At 44.0% G+C, this 26,168-nt stretch overlaps 1 protein-coding gene across 2 annotated transcripts in view; it reads right to left on the bottom strand.

Moving 5' to 3' along the window:
• Window positions 1–4,927: 4,927 nt before the first annotated feature.
• SIRT4 (sirtuin 4) overlaps window positions 4,928–26,168 on the bottom strand; it is a 28,192-nt gene continuing 6,951 nt past the window's right edge. The window contains exons 2-4 of one of the 2 annotated variants that reach the window (XM_078667668.1): window positions 15,238–15,752; window positions 5,444–5,738; window positions 4,928–5,352 (exon numbers count right to left, since the gene is read on the bottom strand). In XM_078667668.1, the coding sequence (XP_078523794.1) occupies window positions 5,182–5,352; window positions 5,444–5,738; window positions 15,238–15,752 (981 nt within the window). In that variant the 3' untranslated portion in view covers window positions 4,928–5,181. The remainder of the gene's footprint in view (window positions 5,353–5,443; window positions 5,739–15,237; window positions 15,753–26,168) is intronic. The other variant, XM_078667667.1, reaches the window with a different exon arrangement.

Here is a 26,168-nt window from a genome sequence, read left to right as displayed (position 1 = left end):
TCAACGTATACATGAGCCCCCTCGCGGCCATCGCCCGCCAACACAACCTCAACATCATCTCCTACGCGGATGACACTCAACTGATCCTATCACTCACCAATGAGCCTAGCACCGCCAAAACTAACCTACACGAAGGAATGAAAGAAGTAGCCGAATGGATGAAACACAGTCGTCTGAAACTGAACTCAGATAAAACAGAAGTCCTCATCTTAGGTACCTCCCCCTCCGCATGGGACGACTCTTGGTGGCCAGAAGCCCTTGGAAAAGCACCCATCCCGACAGACCACGCACGGAACCTAGGCGTCATCCTGGATTCCTCACTTTCAATGAACAGACAAGTCAACGCCGTCTCCTCATCCTGCTTCAACATTCTTCGCATGCTCAAAAAAACATTTCGTTGGATCCCTACCGAAACTAGGAAAACGGTCACCCACGCTCTGGTCACGAGCCGACTGGACTATGGAAACACCCTCTACGCCGGTACTACCGCTAAACTCCAGGAAAAACTCCAACGAATCCAAAACGCCTCAGCCAGGCTCATATTGGACATCCCGCGTAAAGAACACATCTCTGGTCACCTGAAAAACCTCCACTGGCTCCCCGTCAATAAGAGGATCACTTTCCGGCTCCTAACCCACGCACACAAAGCACTCTACGAAATCGGACCAGAATGCCTCAATACACGACTGTCCTTCTACACCCCCTCCCGCCAGCTACGATCTTCCAACCAAGCCCTTGCCATTGTACCTCGCATCAACAAAACCACCATGGGAGGTAGATCCTTCTCCTACCTGGCAGCTAAAACCTGGAACTCACTTCCCACTCACCTTCGCCTTACCCAGAACCACCTAGCATTGAGAAAGCAACTTAAAACGTGGATATTTGACAAGTAATCCCCCACCCCTCCTTAAGCGCCTTGAGACCCTCTGGGTATGTAGTGCGCTATATAAATTCTCTGACTTGACTTGACTTGACTTACACCCACCCACCCCCTGGTCATCCATCCATACACCAATTTAACCACCATCTACACCTTTATTGTTCATGGTCAAACTCTCCATCCAAAAAGACCAATTGATGGACAGAATGCAGAACAATGTCATACATTCACCCCAGTACAGAGATCTGGCTCTAAATCCATCATTGATTTTCTCACCATGCCATTCCAGTTTGGACCCAGCCATATGCAAATCAGTCTTGACCCTGCTCCCAATGGGAACAGTCCAGCCCGAACTCCCAGGCCAGGTCCTTCCTGGACTGGAAACAAGCATCCTAGAACCGGTTTCGGGCTTTCACCCCATATCAGCCAGGATAGCTTGACTCCAGTGGCATGGAGAGCACGGGACCCACGTTTGGGCATACCCGTCCCACTCGGGGTGACAAATGGAAAAAGAACAATTGATGGCCAGAATGCAGAACAATGTCATACATTCACCCCAGTACAGAGATCTGGGCCTAAATCCATCTTTGCTCTGCTCACCATGCCATTCCAGTTTGAACCCAGCCATATGCAAATCAGTCTTGACCCTGCTCCCAATGGGAACAGTCCAACCCGAACTGCCAGGCCAGGTCCTTCCTGGATTGGAAACAATTATCCTAGGACCGGTTTCGGGCTTTCAGCCCTGATAAGCCAGGATTTTTTTAACTCCCGTGGCATGGAGAGCAAGGGACCAACGTCTGGGCATACCCGTCCCATTCGGGGTGACAAATGCAAAAAGAACAATTGATGGACAGAATGCAGAACAATGTCATACATTCACCCCAGTACAGAGATCTGGGCCTAAATCCATCGTTGTTTTGCTCACCATGCCATTCCAGTTTGGACCCAGTCATAAGCAAATCAGTCTTGACCCTGTGTTCCCTGGGAAACAGTCCAGCCCGAACTGCCAGTTCCGGTCCTCTCTGGACTGGAAACAAGACGTGGGTCCCTTGCTCACTTTGCCTTTGTCTGCGATTGGACACGGGTCTCTTGTACATCTTCCTGCCACTATCTCTCCTGCTTCGAGTTTTGAGAAAATTCATGACAACCTGGGCCCACGTCGCGCTGGACCAGAATATGCTTCCCTGAGCGCCTGTGCCCTAGCATTTACATTCTATCAAGCTACCTCTTTGGAAGGAACTCCTGTCTCAACAACCCGGGGAGGGTCTTTCACCCAAATCTCCACAAACTTCACTTCCATGCTTGGAGCTTAAGCTGCGACTTTGACTCTGTTTGACACTCCAACCGAAGGAGTAAATACCATTCTTGCAGCCAGATTAACGCTTAAAAATCCATCTATGCCGGGAGAGAAAAGTTTATGACATGGTGGTGCATGACCTCACAGTGGGCATAGTTAAGTGTTACTTGTTGGCCCTATAAGTGTTTTATATTTTCCTGATTACCCCTTTCTCTTTGAGTCAGTGGTTGTAATGCAGTGAAGGGTTTGATGCACGTTTCCTCCAAAGACATTAATCATGGCTCTGTGGGACTTAATTTTGTCCTGATGTTCCTCATGTGAGCACAGCCTGAGCTGAGCCACAGTTTCTTGTTGTGGCTTCTGTGGATAAAGGCAGTCTTTTGTCAACAATACTTCTGCGTGCCACGTAAGGGAACTACATCCTCTCTATGTGTATTTCTTCCCAGACAAATTGATGAGGACATGGGCTCCATTCCTACATGAGATGGTGGTATCCACTGGCAGGAAGGGAGCAACTTGGCTTCCATGTCAGTCAATTGATTACTCTACCAACATGATTTGCTCCACCACACCCGCAAACGGGGACAGCGGGTCCATGACCCTAGGAGGGATTTTGAGCTTCTCTCTTGACTGTACGAGACCATCAAGTTGATGATCAGCAATTTATAGGTTCCACTAGGACTAGGAAAGATAAGGCAGTGCTAAAGAGAATTGTGTTCAGGTGAAAGGTCCTTTACATTAAAATCTGCTATGCATTGTCAAATAAGGAAAAAGGCCTGTGGGTTCATTCTGCCATGGCCACTATGATGACACTGGCAAGCGGAGTGCTGGTTCTGGACATTTGCGAGGCTGCAACGTGGGCTGCAGTATAAATGTTCATGAAACAGTACTGTCCTGAAAGTCAGGTACAGCTAGAGGGCCATTCTGCACTCTCATTCCTGCACACTCCATTATCGGAGACCACTCCAACTCCGGAAGATACTACTTTGGTATCTATTCTAAGATAAGAAGTGTGTGTACAGCTAGAAGAGCCCATTGGAAAAAACAGGTTTCTAATATTCGGCAACTCTCTTTCTGATGATACACTATCTAAATGTAGATTGCTCACTGCCCTCCCAAAGCCCCACATTCTGTGAAGTAGATCCCGACCATCATAATAAGATTCCAAGATAGTTCTCTGCATGCTGTCACCTGTAATTTGTTCAAATTTCTCTGCATATGATGGTGCAGAAAGAGAAATAGTAAGAAAATTAGCGTGCAGGGATGGTGCTAATATGCAGCTCCACTCTTAATTCCAGAGCGGTGTGAAGTCATGCGGCTCCACCTACCAGCAAGCCATACGTATTGCCCCAAAAAAATAGCCAGATCCTGTCTGCTGCTTGGCAATACTCTGAGGGTCAGCCATCTGAGGATAGCAAAAACATCAACCCATAGTAACATATTCTTCCCGATGATTGTTGTGAGACACTAGAGGTGGCAAGAGTACTTTTCAGTCTGAAATCCAATGAAATGAAAAAGAAAAGGTTTTACTACAGGACCCTTTCCTAGAATCCAGATTCACTTAACATGCCTCAGCACCAATTTTGTACCTTATCACCTGCATGTGATTCATTCAAAACTGTTGACATTTAGCAGCATTCCTGCCCCCCCCCCCCCCCCCCATTGAAGAAGACTAGATCAGTCTTCACTAGTCTCCACGAGGATAAGGAGTTCATAAAAGGTCTGTTTAGATCTTTCCCGCAAGTGGGTAGAATGTCACCATTATAGGAATTAAATGTAGTTCTGCTACATTGACTCTTCCGTTTGAGCCTATCCTCAAAGCCAACATTTATACTGGAAGATAGCCTTTTTAGTGGCTATTACTTCAGAACATTAGGCTGGTGAGGTTCATGCTCTCTTTGGTAGTAATGTTTTTACATGTTTGCAATGGCAAAGTTTTTCCCAGAACCCCAGATACAACCAGAAGGCACCATTTTCTTTTCATTTGAGACAACAGATTGTATTACCATCCTTCTTTTCCATAGCCTAGAAAAATGGCAGAGGTGCCATTCCATTCCCCAAATGCTTTAAATGTCATCTCAACAGACCAGACATTAAACAAAACTAAAACTCTTTCTAACTCTTAATTAAATACATTTTTAAACACCCTAACTGAAACAACAGCTTGCAAAATGGACTGCTTCGAAGTGTATACTAGCATATAAGACAATGAATAGGAGAACACCTATCAATGGCAAAGTCTGAGATATTTCTACAGACGAAATGGCAGTTACGGTGGCTGCTTGTATCAATCTTAAATACATATGTGATGTTGCGACATACAAGTCAAATCATGTTCTTCCCAAACAATAGTGCATTGAGAGAAAGACAGCGGCAGAAACAGTGGTGGGACAGGCAGTGTTGCAGAATCTCTCAGTAAAAGGTGCACCTCATTCCTATCTTCCTATATGTGCTTGATCATAATTGTTACTGTTTTTCAAGCACATGACTCTATTAGAGATCCAACGCTGAAAACGTTATAAAAGAAACATTTAATTAACCGGTCTTGCGTTAATATACCTAAAGGTTTAAGTTTCACACTACAGAAATACATTCTTTTAAAAAATGCAAATAAAACACACATTGCCCACTTTAGGGGTGGTATGATGGTGCACAACATTTTTCCCGCCTGGTGAGGCTCTGGTCTTGCAGTATGCATTCAGAGTGCAGGAAATATACAGTGCTACAAAACGCAGCATCCAAAAGGTAACTCAAGTTTAATTCCTTTAGTTTATTCATTCAGAATTCTCTATTTTATATTACATACTATGCAACAGAACTAGACCATCTCATCCACACTGTCCCTCTTCAAGGATCATGGAAAAAGTTCAGCAGCAGTACTATCTGCTGTCATATTCTTGTGTCAATATTTTGTTGTCAGTGTTGCACAGGTCTTCCCAGAAGGCCGATTTGTTAACAATGACAGTTTTTTGCAGCCGGGCCACTCTCGCAGTCCTTAGTTCCATCATTGTGCTGTGGATATTTTTCTTGTAAGGAGAATTGGCAGCAGTGTGCCACAGCGGGAACTGGCCTTTATGGATGCCAGATGGTCTGCTCTTGTTGGTCCAATGTTGAGTATTGCGGTTGGAAGCTTCTTCTCATGGGCAGCTAGAAGAAATCTATATCCGGAATACACCTGCAATTCACAAAAAAAGGTTGTGAGCAAAACGCAGTAGTTTGAAGATTCGCATTTAGGGAGCACTTGGTGGGGGTTCCAGTTGGGTTACCTGCAATGTGGATCCAACAACCAGAACTGCGTCAGATTCTGCCAGGCGCTCATGCACGAAAAGGACTTTGTCCCGGTTCACACTGTCGCCAAAGAATGTTACATCTGGCTTTAGGATCCCTCCGCACGTGGTACAAGAAGGGACTCGGAAATTCTTTACTTGCTCGTCTGTGAGGAAGACATCACCATCAGGGGCTATGCCACGAGCCTCTGCCGTCCAGGCCGGATTATTAGCTATGAACCTTTCCTGCAATTCTGACCGAGGGGTGCAGGTGCCACAACCCAGGCAGATAACCCTACATGGTTGGAAAAAAATACAGTCAATTATATGAGACAAATATACATTACTGCCCAAAATATACAGCGTTTTTCTTCTTCCATAAAAGAGTTATGTGTCTTTATTCACTTAACACCAATGTTAAAATTCTGACTACAACACATTCCTATCTGGCAAATGCTTAAAGTGGTTTTATTTTAGGTAAATCAAGTTCCTTCTTGCCAAACCTCTCCTCTCTTTGCTGTTCAGCCATGGTGCTGCACATGTCAAAAGATCTGGATTATCTAGTTCCACGGTAAAGAACTATCTCTAGATCTGTGACTGTACTTTATTGTATCTGTACAGCAGGTGATGTGCTTCATGCAGTGTCCTCCGGATGCAATAAGTTCATGGTCACTGAAATGATATGCCCAAGAAAACAAAGCTGGACAAGCAAAATGAAAAGCTGTACGTTTTTTTTTTACAGTTGATTTAATTTTAAGGGCATGATTAAATGTCACATGGCATGTACGTCCTGTCGACTATGTATACTCATGTTTACTGCTAGTTTTCTGCACTCATGCGTGGAGGTATTAACACCGGTTCAGCGGGCCTTTAGCTTTGTTTTTTTTTTGTTTGTTTTTTGAAAACCTTTATTGACATCAAAAGGAGAGACAGGTCGGGGCCCACAACCAAGCCGGCTGGCCGCAATGTGCAAAACAGTCAGGAGTCTCAAGGCAAATATTACACATTCAATCAATACAAAGCAGAGGCCGGACAATCGTGAAGGAGAGAAATACAGGAACCAAAGGGCTAAAACACAGGAGTAAATAAGGCTTAATTTTATAGTATGGGGAGAAGACTTACGACAGGCTCATCTTCAATACGGAGGCATCCGATATCCCATAAACAACCTCAATAATCATACAGGGGCATGGGGCCAAAATATAGTGGGGACAATACAATGCATTCAAGAAATCAGGATATGCGAAACACAATCCGCCCCTAAGCAATATCCTCGCAACATGCCCACCACCCAAGACACTACCAAACCAGAACAGAGGGATCGGAAAGACAATGCATCAAAACCAGCCCATCATAATAACCTCTGGGACACAGGAAGGAAAAAGGGAGGGGGACGAAGTAGGGAAGGGGAAGAGGAAGGGAAAGGAAAAGGGAGGGAAGACAAAATAAACCATATAATGAAATTAAGGAAATATGAAAAACAAAAGAAAGAGGACACGCCGACACCGGCCCCCCGTGGCGGGAAGACAGGAAACAAAAGGAGTAGCGGCCCAAGTGGGGGTATGGCGATCGGGGAGAAAGGCAGCCGAAACATAGCAGGAGGATTAACGACACCACACCCCCCACCCGAGACACACCATTTGAGGTCGGGACAGACGCGGCCTCACGAAAAAGAGATACAAAAGGGCCATAGAACCAGAAGACAAACAAAAGTAGAACCCAACCCACCCGTCCCACCCTGCACCCCTGTAGAAGGCTATGGCCCACCCTTCAAACAGCGTGCCTGTCGCCCTAAACCAGAACCCGAAATATAGCGAGAAGTAAGAAAGAAGAACGAGACAAATAGGCAACAAAAACAGAAAAAAGGGGGGGAGACAGGAGGGAGGAGCAGAATAATTATAATCAGAACAATCGGCCGCAGCCCTCCGCCCAACCAGACAAGCATAGTCGAAAACAGACCAGGACGACATCCCATCACGTACCACAAAACATTATGAGAAGGGGACCACCCACCTTTCTACGAGTAGAAACAATTGTGCTACTGAATCGTATACCGGGAATCAAACAGAAGTCGTACATTTCACCCCCAACCCTTTCGAGCGACAAACCCTACCCACCACATGGCAATGGAAAACCACAGTTAATACGAGATCAGCATATAATCGAGTGGAATGGTGACTAGCATAGCTACGCGGGGGGGTAGAGAGATCCGCAAGGGAACAGAAGTCCAAACGGAAAGTATAGATGCATCAACAATCGCAGCACGCACAATGAAGAACAGGAGTTCAGTTGCGCCACTGGAGCGGGCGAGGTGGTCCCGATTACAGACACAGGCAAAGTCATCGAAGCAGGCACAGGAGGCAGTCTACCAATAGTTCCAGGTAACAATGTCGAACAGGGCCGCGGCACAGCATCCAAGTCCCCGGGGTCCGGACCTTGAAAAGCAGGGCGCCTCGAAGTCACCGGCACACTACACGATCTTCGATCCGTGGAGGAGACACTCAAGTCAATCGAAGGGGGCGAGGCAATGAAGTCCTCGAAACAAGAGGGCGACAAGAAGAAGTGGCTGCCCAAAATGGCGGCGGATCGTGGCGGACCCACCGAGACGGCCAGGGCCAGGGATGCGTGCAGGGATCTCAGGGCTTCCAGGATATCTCTGACCGTCGGCTCACGCTCACCAGATCCGATCCCCGCACAATGAGGCAACACGGGCCCGCCGCCACCGGGTGACTCCCATTCTAGAGGGCCGGCCGCCATTTCGTGAAGCAGCCCACTCGCCGCCCACCAAGACCCCCGGAAAGAACAGTTCTCAAATGTAGGACTTTACAAGCTCCGGGGGTCTCAGCAAGGGCGGCCACAATGCCAAAAGGATGTCCGCCCAAGACGGGTCTCCGCCAGCACCAGCACCGGTGCCCCGAACAAGCGGAGTCCGGGCCCCGAGGACCAGGGCCGCCGGACTAAGCAGCGGCGGGGGGAGATCCCTTCACAGAATCAGGTCCCGGGACTTCTCACCCACATCGGCCGCGTGGCCACCAGGGCAGGCCCGGGTCAGGATCGTCGGGATCTTCGCACATCGGCTCCCAACACTGGTTCTCGCTCTCGGCAGGGGCCGAGAGTCGTCGGATCCCACCGGCCAGGTCCCGGTTCAAGTCTCGCAGAGGCCCCGATCTCTCGGAGAACACAACTCCGGAGCCACCGCACGTCGACACCCGGGGGTCAGATGGTAAGTTCGAACAAGCCGTTATGTTTCCAGGTCCCCAAAATTGTGTCGTCCCCGGACAGGATAAAAGACAGGATAGGCAATCAGGACGGAGGGCTGCGGGAGCCGAGCTAAAGGGCGACCATTACGGCCGCGAGCTAGGCTCCTCCTCGCCTTTAGCTTTGTTAACCTTCCCAAGTTCCAGCATTTAGGTAATGCAATATCGCTCCCCATCTCTAAAAAACGGGCAAATGCAGTAAAATCTTGGCAGTCATTTACTGCACATTCATCCCGTTTTCCTGGCAATCTAAGTCAAGGCACACATCTGATGTACACAGGGTTTTTATTTCATCCCTTCATTTTTAGGTTGGTCTATGAGCCAGACTCTGTGCCATAAGGATTTATGGAGCTTACTGTAAGTATATCTTGTGTGGTTTATATCTGCCATTGGTTTAAGCAACAGGTCACTGAAAAGGCACTGGGTCCCATCTTCATTAGAGAAGAAACAAGTAGCCAAATTCATGAGCTGAGAGCTTGAGAGATGAGATAGGCTACCAAGGGTGAGGGTCTGTAACCACATACAGGGCAAATTATGATTCAATATGTTTGGCCCGGTTATATGTTGTATGTCACTATTTCAAACTCCACAATTTCGGATTAGCATTATTTGGGAACTTTTATTGAGAATTAGCATATATTTGGCATGATAACGTTAGAATTATTTCAGATTGCTTTAGATGTTTAAAATTTTTAATAATTATTTCCTAATCCTCTAAGTATAATACATATTTAATATTTATTTTGTAAAAATGTTTGTGCATACCTACATTTGTGTATATATTTATTTGCATATATGCTCATACATATTTTTTTTAACTTCGGGGCATATTATCAAGGCAGGCGAAATGAAATTATAGCCGCTTTTGCGTCCGTTTTCGGCCGCAAAGCAGCGATAATTTCATCACCCTATCAGCAAGCTGTCGCTAACATTAGTTAGCGACAGATTTTAGGTGATAGCGAGCGGTTTGGGGCCCGCTTTGCATGTCAGCGATATTTATCGCTAATGACATGCAAAGTGGGGGTACTCAACCTGTTACCGACTGAAAGCAGTCGCTAACGTCGCTATCGCCTATTAGCAAGGCAGGCGTAGCGGTAAAAAAAATTGCGCTATGCGCAAATATCGCTAAAAACTAACGCCTGCTCAGACCAGTTCTTAACCTGTATATCCAATGGGAGGTTGATATTCAGATTAAGACCCTATTGGCGTTAATGCCTGAATGACGCTGGTTTTCCAGCAATATTCACGCATTTCGCCGCTATCGCCGGATATTTCATCGCATTGGAGATAAACATTGCTAATAGCACGTTATCTCTGCGATAAAATCCGGCCTTGCTTGGCGATAAAAAAAATTTCGCTATGCTTCTTTAGCGATAAACATCGCTACGTGTTGATAATATGCCCCTTCGTTTTTTTAAAGCTGGGTTGATCCCCTATTTTTTTATTTTCTGTAGTCTTTTTTTAAATAGGGGTTAAACCCTCCTAACCCCTCTTTTTTCAATGTATTAACTGTAACGAACAAGTTAATAACCCTGCTTAATGCTCTTTTCAGTGGATTCCCTAACTGCAGATTCCTCATCTTCAAATACGCCCCGGGAACCGGAAGTCTGTACCAGTGTCCTTAGGAGGCTCTAAGAGGATTCCAAGAAGTCAGGCGTTGCGCATGAAGGATCTACTGGCGGTAATCTGACTAGGGAACCACTGTCCTTCCTTGAGGCCTTAAGGAATGCAGAGGGACCCAGCAGTGCACCAAAAATCTGCAGCCTGGCCTCCTTGAAAGCTTCAATCTACTGTGGCATTGAGGGTGACCCAGAGACTTGAAAGGTGAATGACTGACATTCTGACGCACTTGCATCTTCTCGTTAGGTTCAAAGTGGTTGGAAGGCGTGGAGACCTGTTTCACTTTTTGATGTCTGCTCTAGGACTTTGATTTTGACTTACAGGAGAGTTTTGAGCGCAAAGTTGACCGCTCGCAGGAATGAGCTCACAAGCAGGACAGAGTCCATGTTAACAACTTGGAGCAGAACTCTAGAGAAGGCAGTATCTTCTACTTGTGTTCAGTGACTTATAGCTTCACCTTCGAGTCCCGGATTGCCTTTGGGGGCATTAAGGCACATTTATCGCATAACTGAGTCGTGGCACAAGCCCTGATAACAAACACACACGTCATGCAGATCTGTGACCAACATCTATTTCCTGAAGTAGCAGCTTGGTTTAAATCTTGTCATTTTGGGTGGGACCCTCGCACCTTAGCACACTAGGAATTCCTTTTAGAAGTCACGGAAGACGGACGAGATCAGGAGTGGAGCTACAGATCTACATCAGAAGGTGCAAAAACAAATTAACTAACATCAGCATACAGGGTTGGTGCTTATAAGCAGTTCAGATTCGTCACTTGCAGGGCGATATGGGGCCACGCGGTGCTACCTAGCGGCGCATGGGAACACTGCTGAAGACAATTTTGCAGATCCAATCTGGCACATTGGTAGTAGTCTAAGGTGAGGAATCGGGGGGTTAGAAGTAGTCATCTAAAACACTACATTTTTCTGTGCGGATGGATATGGAGATATATATATATATATAAATATATCTCTATCTCAGGTTGACTGCTTGAGAATCAAGTCAAGTCAAGTCAAAAAATTACTTTATTCGGTTTCAGACATAAACCACAAAAGTATACAAAAGACATGCAAATTGGTCCAAGTAAACAACAAATTATATAATTAAAAAGGACCGATGATTGATAATAAACAATACACAGGGTCAAGTTAAAAGTGATATAAAGTTAAAAAGAAATATTAAAAGATTCATAATTAAATTTTAATAACAATCATATCTATGCAATCATATCTATACCACCTGAATATAAACATAAAGCTGCGGTCATTAGGATTTTACTTTGCCCAGTAAATTTTTTTGCTCAATCTCGTTACAATTGTCAAAAATTTAGCAATATTGTACATTTCCCAGACACTTGGTAATAACAACGCAGGTTTCACTTGGTAGAACCCTTTTCCCTATAATAAAGGTACAATGAACTTTTTCCTAAGGACAGTGAAGTGTTTACAAAATAACAAAATGGGCAGTGTCCATAAGGGAAAGCCCATCACAACTACATAGCCCCAGATCATTTGAGTTTGTCCAGCCAGGGCGGCCACTGATCAGTAGGTGAATCTTATTCAGCCGGAATTTAGTTGGAAGGAATCTGTGGTTTGAGATGTTTACCACTTTTAAGTAGAGTTCCAGCTGACACCCTGACGTCACAATCAACTGGTGCGTTCTAACTGTGGGCTTTACCAGTTCTAAATATTCTCTGTCCATTCTTCTCATTTCCAGAAAGGCATTTTTTACCCAATTAACATCACCCTTAACCAGATCGGATGGATTAGTGAACATCTCTGGGCGACCCAACTTGATTGATAAAAGGTGGACATATTTCAACCAAGGAATATGGTCCCAATGGTCCAGTGCTATGCAGTCGTTAAGGATTTTATGATTTACTGTCAGTTCTGGGTTCAACCATACAGAAATCCACTTCAATAAGGGGGCCATAGCAATGCGGTCCTCCAGGTAATCTATACCACATTCCTGGTGCACTATATAACCAGCAGTAGATCTCGGTAAGGACAAGATTGATTTAAGGAAATTGTCCTCTACTACCTGGAGGGTCTTGGCTGGTTTATATCCCCACAGGTCTGCCCCGTACATTGCGATGGAAATACATTTAGCGTTGTACACCTGCAATACCGCCTCCAAGGGTTTAACCCCTAATTTACGAGAAAACCCCAAAACCGCAAAAATTGAACGTAAGAAGACTTTTTTCTTCTCATGCAGCTGGGGGATCCAGGTTGAACATTGATCAAAAACAACCCCCAGGTAGGGAAATCTGGACACCCTTGACAGTCCATGCCCATTACAATGTAGAACCTTCATGTTTCTCTCTGGCCTGCTTTTATAGCTCACAACCATTACATGTGATTTACCATGATTCACACTAAGATCTAAGGAAGACATAAAAGTATAAAAAGAATTTAATAGGCGTTGGAGACCCACTGCAGTACGAGCCAGCAAAGCAGCATCATCTGCGTATAATAATGCTGGCAAGTGGAGATCCCCGACCATGGGGATATCTCTACTTGATGTGTTTAAGGTTATCCCCAGGTCGTTGATGTACAGAGTAAATAATAAGGGCGCTAGGATGCACCCTTGTCTAACATCTTACCAGTGCTATTGCCTTTGCGGTCATACCTCACGAAGGCAGTAAGATCCCTGTGGAGGTCAGCCAGGAAGTATACAATATTAGCGTCTATACCAATTCTAAGAAGTTGGCCCCAGAGCTTGGACCTATTGACTCGGTCAAACGCCGAGGATAGGTCCATAAACGCTATATATAGGTTACCTTTCTTGGCTTGTGTGTACTTCCCTATAAGTAGTTGCAGGTTCAGGCTCTGATCTATGGTACCTCGCCCTTTTCTAAAGCCATACTGGAGGGAAGAAAGAGTATTAGTTTCTTCTAACCAATCAGTCAGCTTGCACAGTACTACTCTCCCAAGAACCTTTACGGCGGAGTCAATAAGGGAAATGGGGCGATAATTTCCCGGGTCACCTCTGTCGCCCTTCTTATAGATCAGCACAATCACTGACTGAGACCATGTCTCCGGAATGCCAATACTCGAAATTCTGTTAAAAACATTAGTTAAGATCTTGGACCAGAATGCTATATTTGATTTAAAAAGATCGGAAGGAACACCATCCGGTCCGGGGGCCTTGTTACTGGTCATTTTCCCAATTGCATTGGCCACCTCGGAGAATCAATTCCATGTATGAATAAAACAAGCCGTCCTAAGAGATTATGCTGCCAGATGCTCTTATTTCTTCTCAGTATTATATTTTACCCACACAAAACCATGGAAATTCAGCAGTTATACTTATAGTTAAGAAACTATAACTTGTTGCCTTAAATCACTTAATGGCTGGAGTTATAGTTTCTTCAGATAAGTCTAACTATAAGTATAACTATAAATGCTGAATTTATATGGTCTTGTATGGGTAAAACATCAGCCTAACTATAACGACCCTGTAACCTTTAGTTTTATCAGTGATATATAATTAGAATGCATATTGCCCTTTTTTTGTTTTTGGTTTCCATTAGTATTGCTGCTGTTTGTAATTGATGGGATGCCCCCTCAAGCATTGGGGGGTGGTGGGGTGGGGAGAAAGGGAGAGAAAAGAGAGAGAGAGAAAGAAAAACGTTCAACTTAAAGTAATTCAGAGCCCATCTAATCAGTGTTAGAATGGGTCAAAGGAACTTGCAGAGTACCTGTTTTGCTTAAATAAAGCCTGTATCTACTATATACCTCTGAGCATAAATGTATAGTTGATAGTCACTTCAGGTACAATACAGAATTAATTTCAAGTACAATGTCGGGTGTCACTTCTGTGTCGACTAAGCATACGAACTTTTGAGAAACAAGTATTGCCCGAAATGTACTTTACAAGTTACTGATTTTGCTTCTTTTTGGGCATCACCTCTCCTTGCAGCTGTTTATTCGAATCTAACTTCTGACATTCTAGACCTTTAAACGTAATTTACTTGGCCTCCCTGGAGCCCATCTTGCTATTAACTTATCTGGATAAGGACTAAAAGCATCTTGTCGAGAAATTCTTGCTACTATATTTATTAACAAACACAACTGCTATACTTTTATTTTACGTACAATGCTGGTCTCATCTTAGGTACAAGGACAAGTAACCTGAAAGTGTTGCAGGTAACAAAAACAGCTCATTTTAGGTGGGGGTCAGAGTGATTTTATATGAATGCTCCTGCTCTATGCTGGCATAGACAAGCTATTTATTTACTGTGCAAAGTGCTGCAGTAAAGGAATAAAACATGATACACCCTGTAGTTAGGAATAGGCACTACAGGGTGTACATTGCATTTTAGTGTTGTCTAGAGTTGAGGAGCAAAAGGACATATGCCTCAAAGCCTCTAATTGTTTAGTTTTGTGGAAGCACTAGCTCCTTTCCTGATGGTGCCCATCATAAATTCAGAAAGGTAATAAAAGTTCTATTATTTTCATAAATTATAAGGGGCCATATGACGAATTTACTTTTTGATGAATGTAGTATTCTGCCCGAGGGAAGTCTCCTCTCTCAACCTCCCGCTCTTTTTATCTCTCCCTGGCTCATCTGCGAGGACAGAGGTCTTCTTTGCTGCCTGCTAAGCAGCATCCTCTGTCACGAGACTGGAGCTCAATCCTTGCCTTCACTTTGGTGCTTCCTTGGCAGAAAAGTGAGTAAAAAGGGTGGTTGTACTGTGAGTAGGGAGTATGATTTAGTGCCAGCTACAGTAAGCACGAATCGCAGAGTACGGTGGAGCCTGGTGAAAGTGGAAGGAGCCACCTGCTGCAACTAAGGGAGACATCTACGCACCTCCATCAACCTAGTTGCTAGGTCAACACAAGATATCATGTCTTGTGTGGCCGAAAACCTGAGAATCGCCGCCTTTGTGCACTATTTCCAACAATATTTGTGTACCTGTGTATGCAGCCATGGAGCTCCGTCAGGTGTTGGCTGCCTGCCTTCGAATGCAATGCGTCTACGTTCTGTGTCACCAACCAGTGTAGTCTTTTCTGTTTCTCCCAGTTACATAGTGCTAAATGGGCCGCATTTGGTTGGTGGGTAGAAAATTTAGGCCATCCCACAAAGTTGCGAGCCCAGTACCGTTGTCTTGAACTAGCACTACGGACAAATTCAGAATGCTGAATAGGTCGCCTGGTAGTCCTGGCATACAAGCCCACCCCTTCAGAGCGGTAGTCGGGAATTCCGGATTCTGTGGAGATTCCAGCTCCTGTCATGACAAACAGCCTCTGGGAATTGTGGATGAACTCTTGCAGCCGCTCTAGCACCAGAGAATCCACGGGTGTGCTGGTAGGAACATAGGTTAGATTAAGATTATCTGCCACAGCTACCATACCGGACCATGATCGGTAAGAGGCCATCTTCCATTTTTTGCAGACTGCCACTGCTTTCCAAGCAACATCTGGTGACATCTGGCAAAACAGAATTGCAGAGATGAGGCACAGAAAACAAATAGCCAATAACATTCAACACATCAGATACGTGTGAAATAAAATGCAAACTATAGAAACATCACTTTTCCGCATTCACAGTGAGGATGCTTCACCCCTTCCAGTTAAGCTAGGGAAAATAACACTTTCCTGGTAAACAAAGAGTTTTAAATGGTTGAACTGGAAATAGGAGGATGGAAAGGTGTTGATAATGGGTTTTGCTGGTGATATTGAGGATCACAAAGCTAATATATCACCCACCTGCACTAACTTGGGGTGCGGGAGGATTGTAAATTAGACTATCTGATATAGAACTTATCGAACAGCATAGGGTGCGGAGAAATGTGATCAAGAAACATCAGATGTTAGGGGCTAGCACATTAAGCACAACATCCCAAGCACTAAATATAGTGGGAAGGGCAGTGTTAGGACAAATGCACAGTAGACAGTGGGTCCAAGGATCTATCTAAAACAGAGAAAGGTTTTTCACACGAAATTTAAGAGATTGGGGATCCCTACCAAAGCTAATAGACTACACAATTAAGTCGCCTCACAGCGCAACTTCAAAAACACCTCATTCAATGAGGGTTAAAAGACTGCAACTGATTCAGGTCTCCGCCCTAGATACTGCAAAAAATTCAATCTTATTTGAAATCTAAGAATAAGAGATTACCAATCCAAAAAGTCATTTCTATAATCCTACTACTCGGCAAAAAGGTATCCTTTGATCTGCTCAACCACTAACCTATATCAGATTGCCCTAAAACAGTAGTCAACTGATCTGACTCAATACTAACACCTGGTTTGCATCCACCTATATGAAAAACTGGAGAGAGATGTTCCACTAATACCTCTTTGCTCTCATACTAACAAGGGGAATTATTCCACAGTTGTATGCTTACGACAGAGAAATCTATAACCGAATCCTCAAAGTACAAGATCCGCAAGCTCAAAGCTAACTGCTACTGCACAGCTCTTGCTTGTTGGTAACATACACACATGGGTATACATGCTTCTTGTGTAGCAAGGTTCCCCTTCCTTGGCACAATTCCCCTATTTCTAAAGAACGACATATATACGATACAGCTTTTTTCACGTTCAACAATTTCCTAAAGCAGGGAGCATTTGGATCTTTTTACATGTTTTGCTATTTCCCCCTCCATCATCATCTTCCTCCAGCATGAGTTACTTATTGCACAACTCTCAGTCTTTAGGCCACACACTTCTTGTCATGACTGTTTGCAACAGCTGATCTGCATAATGTCTGGGCCTCTTTTCGTGATCATTCATCCAGTTCATGTCTGCAATCTGCATGTGTCAATGTGGTAAGGCCCCAACAAGCCGCCACAACCACTGTAGTAACAAAAAAGGGTCATGACAGCAGTGACAGATGTTGATCTTCGAAACTGGTGGGGTGTAATACATGCACTGAATTTCAGAAAACGAAGCGAGAGAGCCTAAATTAATCTGGGCTCTTATTCTCTTTCACGTGTATTCTCACTCACTTCCCATCACTCACTGCACTCATTCTCAATAACTCATGCTTATTTTCACTCATAACCCATTACTCACTCACATGCTCTTCACATATGCAAATATTCTCCTGTCGTCAAATAATTTTCTTTTCCTTTGCTCATGTCAATATCGTAACAACTCCTTTCCACTTTCATATAAAAAGGCAATTGCAATTGGCCCGTACACAAGCATCTTTCTGTGTGGCCGTACGATGGACTGGATGAGCATTTAGTCTGCACACCTTTAGGACCCACTGGCAGGCATTGTGAGAATCTCAAACTGCCTTTAGCCTCAATTCTAGAGCTCTCAAGTGTCCTATCATGAACACCTACCCACAACCCGAACTCACCCAGAAACTAAGTAGGCAAGTAATTTCACAGTAAGCACCATACAAGAGTCATGTTTCATGAAACAAACCTACAGCAGCACAACATTTAGAAAAAGCAAATACTCTCTTTTTATGCAATGAGTAAAATTAGAATAGGGACATCATCGCTCACAAGGAATACCTTTTCCACATACTGTGGTGAAATCAGGGGACTGGTTCATTATCACTTTAATGTAAGGCCACTTAAACCCTGGTGATGCATTACAGCATGCTCTAGGCAAGACTCATGCCAAATAAAGTGTGTGCCATCAGACCATTCCATGTACCAAAGCGTGCTCGGCTTATGGCAGGGGCCGGGCAAAAAAAGGGCTAAGGCATAGGGGTGGGTAAGCAAACAAATTAGCTGAGCCAAGGGTCTGTATTCTATATACAAGCCAAGCTCTTAAAATATTTGACGTGTGAATCACCCGACAAATGTCATTCAAAAATATGACAGTCTTCAAAGTAAAAAAAAAAAATAGCATTTAATTAGCACATTGAAGCGTTTCACCTTAATACATCAGATTATATCACCGCATTTAGAGGTATTTTTGTAAGGGACAGTTTTTAAACAAAAGCTTAAAAAATATTTCATCACCCTCTCTCGGGGACAACAATGCCATTGCTGATCTAAGAGGCAAGTCAGCTGTTATATATATTTATATATATATATATATATACACACAGGCTCTGTGAAATAAAATATTTGCCTAAGATCAAACATTTTGAGAGCTGGACATCTGGAACTGATTACAGGCTTTCTGGCTTCACGTTCTGTAGTTCAGTCACTAAGTGGGTATCTTTTTCTGTTCTCAATTTTACATCATAGGTTAATGAGTTGTCTGCAGTTCTTTTTATTTTCAATGACGGATCAAGAATACCACGAGCTGGGCATGCGTCAGGCCTCTGGCTCGAGTTCTCAGTGGCTCTCTAACCTCTACTGAGGCAGATTGTCTCCAGGACGTAGTAGAGTTTATAGTGGCAGTCAGTAAGGGAGGGACTGATGGAGCGAGATTCAGAAATAATTTTATTTCAACTCGTGAAGTCACATTTCCATAATTTAATTAATTATGCTAACAATTTGTGCTGTGTGTATTAATTCAACCTAGTTTTAAAAAGTTGCATTTTCAACAGAACACGCGGGAAACTAACATGTGTGCTCATAAATGTGCATTATGTTGCATTCTCATGTATGTGGAAAATAATAAATTAATCGTTCTATTGTTGTGTCATAACTAATAGCAGCTGTTTTTAAATAATGGCATGTGCTTATTTTGCTTTCTTGTCTATGTAGTGTCACTATATTCTTACAGGTGCATAAAGAATCCTGCTGGATTAAATGAAGACTGGTAGATATAAATGCTGCTTTATTTGTTTGCTTCTGCTAGGTAATTTAGATTAATGGGTTAATCATTAGCAATGGAGGGTGGCAACAGAACAAACTGTATTTCTTTCATTAATTACTCTTTTGTGTTTGTTTATATAATAGTTTTACAAATGAAGCTTAGAGATGGCTGCAGAAAAATAGTACACTTTAAAAAAAAGTGACGCAAGAGAGGTGGCGCAGAAAAATGACGCTTTCTGAAATGAGGCCTATTGATGAAATTACTACAAGAGAAAATAATTCTGAAAAGGATGAAAGGCCTATGAGCTTTTATTTTGAACGGTTTTGGAAAGAACTGCTAAAAGATGACTCTGTGGAGAAATTTTCTAACGTGCCACGGGAGCTCAGAACGGACAGGCTCAAGGTTGGAAGGAAGAGACGTGATAGATTTGCATTGCTTGAACTCTTTACGCTACAAATTGTAGCAGCCTGGGGAAATGCTGCCAAGACTTCTACATGAACAATGAACCAGTGAATTATGCCCGGACATGTGGAAGGAGATGTCACAATTTACTGTGGCATGAGGTGGCTCAGCCAATGGAGAGTTAGAATTCGTCTGATGGAATGTGAAAAATAGTTAGCTCAGCATAGTTTTAGGGTATAAGAATGGGCTCAGACAGCAGACATTTGGCTTGCGCTCGAGATTCCTGAGGAACGTGATATGCTGATGGACTACAATCGTAAGGAAAGGAGTCTTTATTATATGCTTTATTTCTAGGTGATGAGGATAGAAACAGAAAGATAGTTAGGGTTTGGAAATGCTTAATTTTACTTATTTCTGCTAATGAATAATAATTCTTGAATTTATGCTCTTTTTATTAATTCTGAATAAACCTCTCTTTATGACATTTTCTAATGCTTGCTTAATAAAATTCCAAAACCTGAGGTTTTCTAGATGTGTTTAAATAAACTTTCTAAATGACAAGCTGGTCTTGATTATTGTGGATAGTTAAAACAACATATTTAGATCTTATCGCCTCATGGTTCAGTCGCTCTGTTGTTGATATGGGCCTAGTGTTGTAATGTAAGTTTGGTGTTAGTAGATAGAGTCATTTATGCAAAATTTTGGTGAGAGCCCTGGATCAGGACGACTTACCAGCCGGAGGCTCAGCCAGTCTTCTAAAGCTCCAGTTCGCCGACAAAGGAGAAAGTGAAAGTAAACAGATACACCTTGCATGCTTAGCTGTGCGTGCACAGTGTATCTATTTACTGCATGTAAATGTGCATGTATGTAAAGTGCCGGTAAGCGGGCGCAGGAACAGATGAGCCAGACAGATGGAGTAAGCAAAGTAGGTTTATTGTTCAAGACAGCAAGACCACTGGAGTGTGTCCATCCTCAACAAAGCACAGGTTGCCAATGGCTGTTGGTGGCACTCGTACTTCGTTGATGAAGAGCGGCACGAGGGATGCACTTTCAAACATACACATGTTAGAGAAAGTGCACGACAATGTGGAATACAGAACATGGAACAAAATGACAGGTACGCATGAACATAATGAAAGGACTAATGAAAGAGGTAAACATCAGCACCATTACAATGTGTCACAAAGTCAATGAGCTTAAGAATTTGATGACCTCCAGGTCACATGGTGATGGCCTGACCCACCTCACAGAGGCCTCTAGGCATCGGCCTTTTCACACAAGGGCACCAACGTTCCATCGCTCCACTTGGCAGACAGTAAATCCGCCAATCACAAGAGACAGACACCACACCGTGCCCCAAGCAGGACCGCTCCAACCCTCCGCGGTACTTGGGAGCTGCCCATTCCATCATCTCCCTCCCATAAAGGAAATGAAATAACATGTCCTGAAAAGTATGGTATAATTAAATAAAACTTAACACATAAAAATCTCTACACCTAGAGGAAACAGAACAATTGCGAAGCGGTCTATATACAGCAGATGCAAATGTGGCAGCTACACCCACTTCCCTTTGTTGATGACACACAAATCGTTGGGAGGTTGATTCAATAGGGTGTGAGTAAGTGGGTGAGCTGACAAGAGGAAAAACATCATGAACAATTTGACTGTTTACAGAACTGTTTGAAACTTCATCAGAAGAGGCTTCTAAAGGGAAATGTGATAAGTTCAGGTTATCCTCAATACGAGTATTCTTAGCAGTGAGAATTTTAGATGCCTGTTCAAGAGACAATTTGACCACAATCCTCTTGTTCCACCAACCCCTTTTGTCCAAAAAGAGTGATCCCTTGGCAGTTTTGAGAATTTGTATTGGCAAGAATTTTTAGGTACCTTTTTTTATCCTGTTTGGATAATTTTAACATGACCCAATCACCAACTTGAAAATCATGTGAAACGTTGCCATATACGGAGTCAAATGCTTTTTTTGTATACGTTGTTGAGTCAAAACATTTTTTGCATGTTTTGTTTGTCTCGACAAGCTAAACATGGCTCATCATTCTTTTTCAACACTTTTGTCCAGTTAGGACACAAATTTCCATTTGGATCTCTTTTCTTGAGTCTAAAGGGAGAAATCCCTGTTGTTGAATGAGGAGTGATGATATCAGATCAAATTTTCTTTTTAAGAAAGTCATCTACTGGAAAATTGCAGGCCAAAGTGGATTGTATTCTCTCTTTTATGAACCGATTCATTCTTTCAACAAGGCCGTTGGAAGAAGTGGAATACAAAGCAACTTTTAGGTGCTTTATATCATGAGACCTTAAGAAATCTTGCATTAACACAGAGGTTAAATGTGGGACTTTGTCAGTGACTATTTCTTTTGAAAAACCTTCTGAATTAAAAACTCTGCTCAAAAAATTAATCACTGACAAAGTATTGGGTGTGTTACAGAATTCAAATTCAACTCATTTTGAGAAAAAGTCAATTAGCACAATAATATAACATTTGTCAGGGGGAAGCAAATCAAAGGGGCCAGCAAAATCAAGGGCTAGTTTTGACCATGCATCCTCAGGAACAGAAACACAAGGGGAAATGTGATAGTTTTCCAATGTTTATCCAAGACTAGACAATTATGGCAGTGGTCTATCCATTGTGAGACTTCTTTATCTAAGGCTGGCCACCAAAAATGCTCTTTTAAGTTTCTGGAAGTAGCTCCTATGCCTAAATGACCCTCAAGGGCCTTCTGAAATTTTTTAGAGAGAAGAGAAACAGGTGGAACTCATTGATTTCCCTGCATGAGAATGTCAATAACAACAGAGAGATCATCTCACACTTGAGCAAAGGATTTAAGTGAAGCAGGTAAGGAACACTCTTTGGGCCAACCTGAAACTACCATGTTCTTTACATCCTGAAGAACAGAGTCCTCTTTAGACGCCTGAATCCAGTCATTGTAAGTGAACAAGGATGGGGAACTGAACATGTCTTCAATAGAAGCAACAACGCATTCAATGTCATCAAATTTTGAATCAGAGCGACTGTCTTCCAAAGATAATCTTGAAAGACAATCGGCTTCGACATCGCGTCCACCAGGAATGTATTTCATTACAAAATTGTATTTGTGTAATCGTGACAGAATGCGGACCTATATGGCGGAAGCTTTCCCAGTACTATTTCCATTTAATAAGTGAAGTAATGGCTTATGGTCAGAATATAGGTCAAATTGTGTTCCCCAAATAAATGTCTTAAACTTTTCACCAGCCCAGGTACGTGCAAGAGCTTCTCTTTCTATTGTACTATATTTGGATTCTGAACGAGATAGTGCTCTTGATGCAAAGCGTATTGTATGTTCCTTCCCACCATCCATTGACATGGTACAGCTCCTAAACCGAATTGACTTGCATCTCCAGAAATTGATCATTTTTTACCAATGCCAAAAGATGACAGAGCAAGTGCCTCTGTAATCAATTTTTTTACCAGATCAAAAGCATGGTGTACATCTTGAGTCCAGACAAAACTTGACAAAGAGTTATTTTTTAGAAGAGCACGTAAAGGTTGTATAACTTGAGCATACTCCGCAATGAACCTGGAATAATACTCTGTCATATCCAAAAATGACTTCAAGAAATCTTTGTCTTTACGAATTGCAACTTTGGAGACAGCTTGTGAAAGGGATAATTTGGGTTTAATACCAAAGGAGTAAATGGAGTGACCCTAATAATCTATTGAGTTAGAGAAAGATTTACACCTGTCTCTACCTAGAGTAATTTACACCTCCTTAAACTTGGTCAGAACCCTGATGAGGCTTTTTTTTTTTATTATTATTAATTTTTGTAGAGCGCGTAGTCACCCTGAGGTATCCCAGCGCTAGGAACCCTATCTCTTCAGTCCAGCGGGCCGAGGGCAAGCAAAAAGGGGGGGGGGACAGAAGATCTGTGTTAAGAGTAAGCATGAATCATTGGGGAAAAAGATGAGTCTTGAGCCGCTTCCTGAAGCGAAGGTATTGTGGTTCGAGTCGCAGGTCGCGGGGGAGCGAGTTCCAAAGGCGTGCAGTTTGGACTGAGAAACGTCTTCCTCCCGAGCGGGCTTTCTTGAATCTGGAGGTGGTGATGAAATTTTCTGTGTCCGAACGGAGGGATCTTGTGGATTTATAGGGTGTGATGAGTTTACTGAGAACAGGGGGGCCTTGATTTTGTAGTAGTTTGTGGGCTAGGCACAAGGCCTTGAATTTGACCCGCTCCCTTATGGGAAGCCAGTGGAGGAGTTTTAGAGCAGGTTTAGCGGAAGTTCTGGCAGGGGTATTTGTGATAATCCGGGCCGCAGTATTCTGGATTCTCTGAAGCTTGTTAAAGGTCGCTTCAGGGGCGCCTAGATAGATCACATTGCTATAATCGAGCCTCGAAAGTATTAGGCCTTGAATTAGCAATTTTTGGGAGTTAAAGGGCAGGCGGGGCAGGACTTTCCTCAGCGATTTCAGGAGCCCGAAGCAGGTCCCGGCTACTTTCTTTGCCTGCACAGTGAATGAGAGGTTAGCGTCGAGCCACACACCCAGACTTTTTACCTCTTCTTTTGGATCAGGGGGGGGGCCCATACAAGCTGGCCAGGTGTTCGGGGAGAGTGTGAGCCCTTTCGGGCCGAGGAGCAGAACTTCAGTTTTTGTCCCGTTTAGTTTTAGGGCTGAATTGTTCATCCAGCAGTGGACCTGTGTAAGGCAGTTAAATAGGTCTGCTGATTGTTGTCTGGGGTGAGATAGAGACACTACTAGTTGTGTGTCGTCAGCATAGCTGACGACGCTCACTCCGAATGGGGTGATAACCTCCTCCAATGTGGACATATAGATATTAAATAGTGTGGGGCTCAGAGAGGAGCCCTGAGGCACACCACATTGGAGGGGAATTTCGGAGGAGCAGGCGTTCTTCTCCCAGATCTGATAGGTCCGTTGAGCTAAGAAGGATGAGAGCCAGGAAAGGGCCGAGCCTTCCACACCAACTCTCTTAAGTCTTTTGATGAGAAGTTGGTGGTTGACGGTATCGAATGCCCCACTTAGGTCGAGGAGGATCACTGCCACTGATCCTCCTCCGTCCAGTAGTGCTCTGGCTTCCTCTACCGCTGCCAGGAGGGCGATGTCAGTGCCCTGCCCTGGACGAAAGCCCGCCTGGGAACTTTTTAGCTTATTGTTGCTCTCCAAGAACTGAGAGAGTTTCCTATTAACCAATTTTTCAGCAATCTTGCTGACTCCCGGGAGTAGGGAGATGGGCCTGTAATTAGCCAGATTTTCGGGGTCGAGGGAAGGTTTCTTTAGTAGAGCTTTTACGACGGCCGTCTTCCAGCTCGGGGGTACAACTCCCTGTTGGAGTGAGGCGTTGATCAGATATGTCAGAGGGGGAATGATCGTGGGGGCTACCTCCTTAAGGATCCGGAGTGGGGCGGGGTCCCTGGGAGATCCGCTCTTTATGGATTTCAGCGTGTTTCCTACTTCTTCAGTTGTAACTTGACCCCAAGAAGAGAGACAAGTAGGTGTTGAGGAGTACGGGAGATCGTTTTCTTCACACGGATTCGCGAGGGGGATTGAATCAAGAATTGTTTGGATTTTATCATGGAAGAAATTAGCCAATTGTTGGCATTTTTCCTGATCAGCTTTAGGATCCGTGGGGTATCTCGGTCCCTGTTCTGGGGTTTTCAGAAGCTCTTTAAGGATGGCGTAGGATTCCTTACTGGAGCATCCCGCTTTCTCTATTCTCTCCTGGAAAAAAGCGCTTTTAGTTTTTCGAATAGCGGTTTTATAGATTAAAAGGGAGGTAGAATAGATGTCTTTGTTAGTTTCCGATTTGTTTTTTCTCCAAGAGCGTTCCGTTCTCTTGCACTCTTGGCGCAGGGCTTTAAGCTCTGGGGTGTACCATAGAGCAGAGGATAGTCTTTTGGGATGTTTGAAGGTCGCAGTTTTGGGGAGAAGTGTATCTAGAGAAGAGGTAATCCACTCATTAAACTGCTTGTCAGCCGTGGCAGGATCGGTGGAGAGCTCGGGGATGGAGTCTGCAAGGACGGCGGCCCATTCCCTGGGTGTGAGTTTATGCCACCGTCTGTCGGTTACCTGAATTTTAGTGGTTAGGGGGTTCGTGGTGGATATTTCCCAGGAGATAGGGACCAGAAAATGGTCTGTCCATGGGAGGGTCACGGGTGGTCTGGTGGTGATAGTTGCTACATTAGTGAGGATGGGATCCAGTAGGTGTCCCTACTCATGGGTAGGCTCGTTGTTGACCAGTCGGATATTGAGTGACATTAGGTCTTGCCGGAGGTCAGAGGCTATCCGGTCCGTAGGGTCCATGAAGTGGAGGTTTAGGTCACCTAGCATAAGGAAGTTGGAGGTAGAAGATGCTAGTTGTGACACTGATTCGATGACGGCATTAATGAAATTGCCAGGAGCACCTGGGGGGCGGTAGATCAGTAGCCCTGACAGGGAGTGAGCTGGGGAGGTTTGGATGGAGAATTGACAGCTTTCGCAATCCTCGATATGGGCGTTGGAGGTTCTACAAGTAAATTGATCCCTGAAGATTATGGCTACCCCCCCTCCCCTCCCTTTGGGTCTATGTAAGGCTTGGCAGAGGTACCCTGTGGGAAGGGCCGTGACGATGTCCGAGTCGGAGCTATCTGATAGCCATGTTTCCGTTAAAAACAGTAGATCGAAATCCTGATCTTGGATTAACAGGTTGGTTTCCAGAGCATGTTTAGGAAGGGAGCGGCAGTTAAGAAGTCCTATCTTCAATCCGGGTTTTGTC

The sequence above is a fragment of the Lissotriton helveticus genome, chromosome 11 (genome assembly GCF_964261635.1).
Source record: "Lissotriton helveticus chromosome 11, aLisHel1.1, whole genome shotgun sequence".
Taxonomy (NCBI): Eukaryota; Metazoa; Chordata; class Amphibia; order Caudata; family Salamandridae; genus Lissotriton; species Lissotriton helveticus.
The sequence above is the reverse complement of the archived record's forward strand: the minus strand, read 5'-3'. Positions and strand labels throughout refer to the sequence as shown.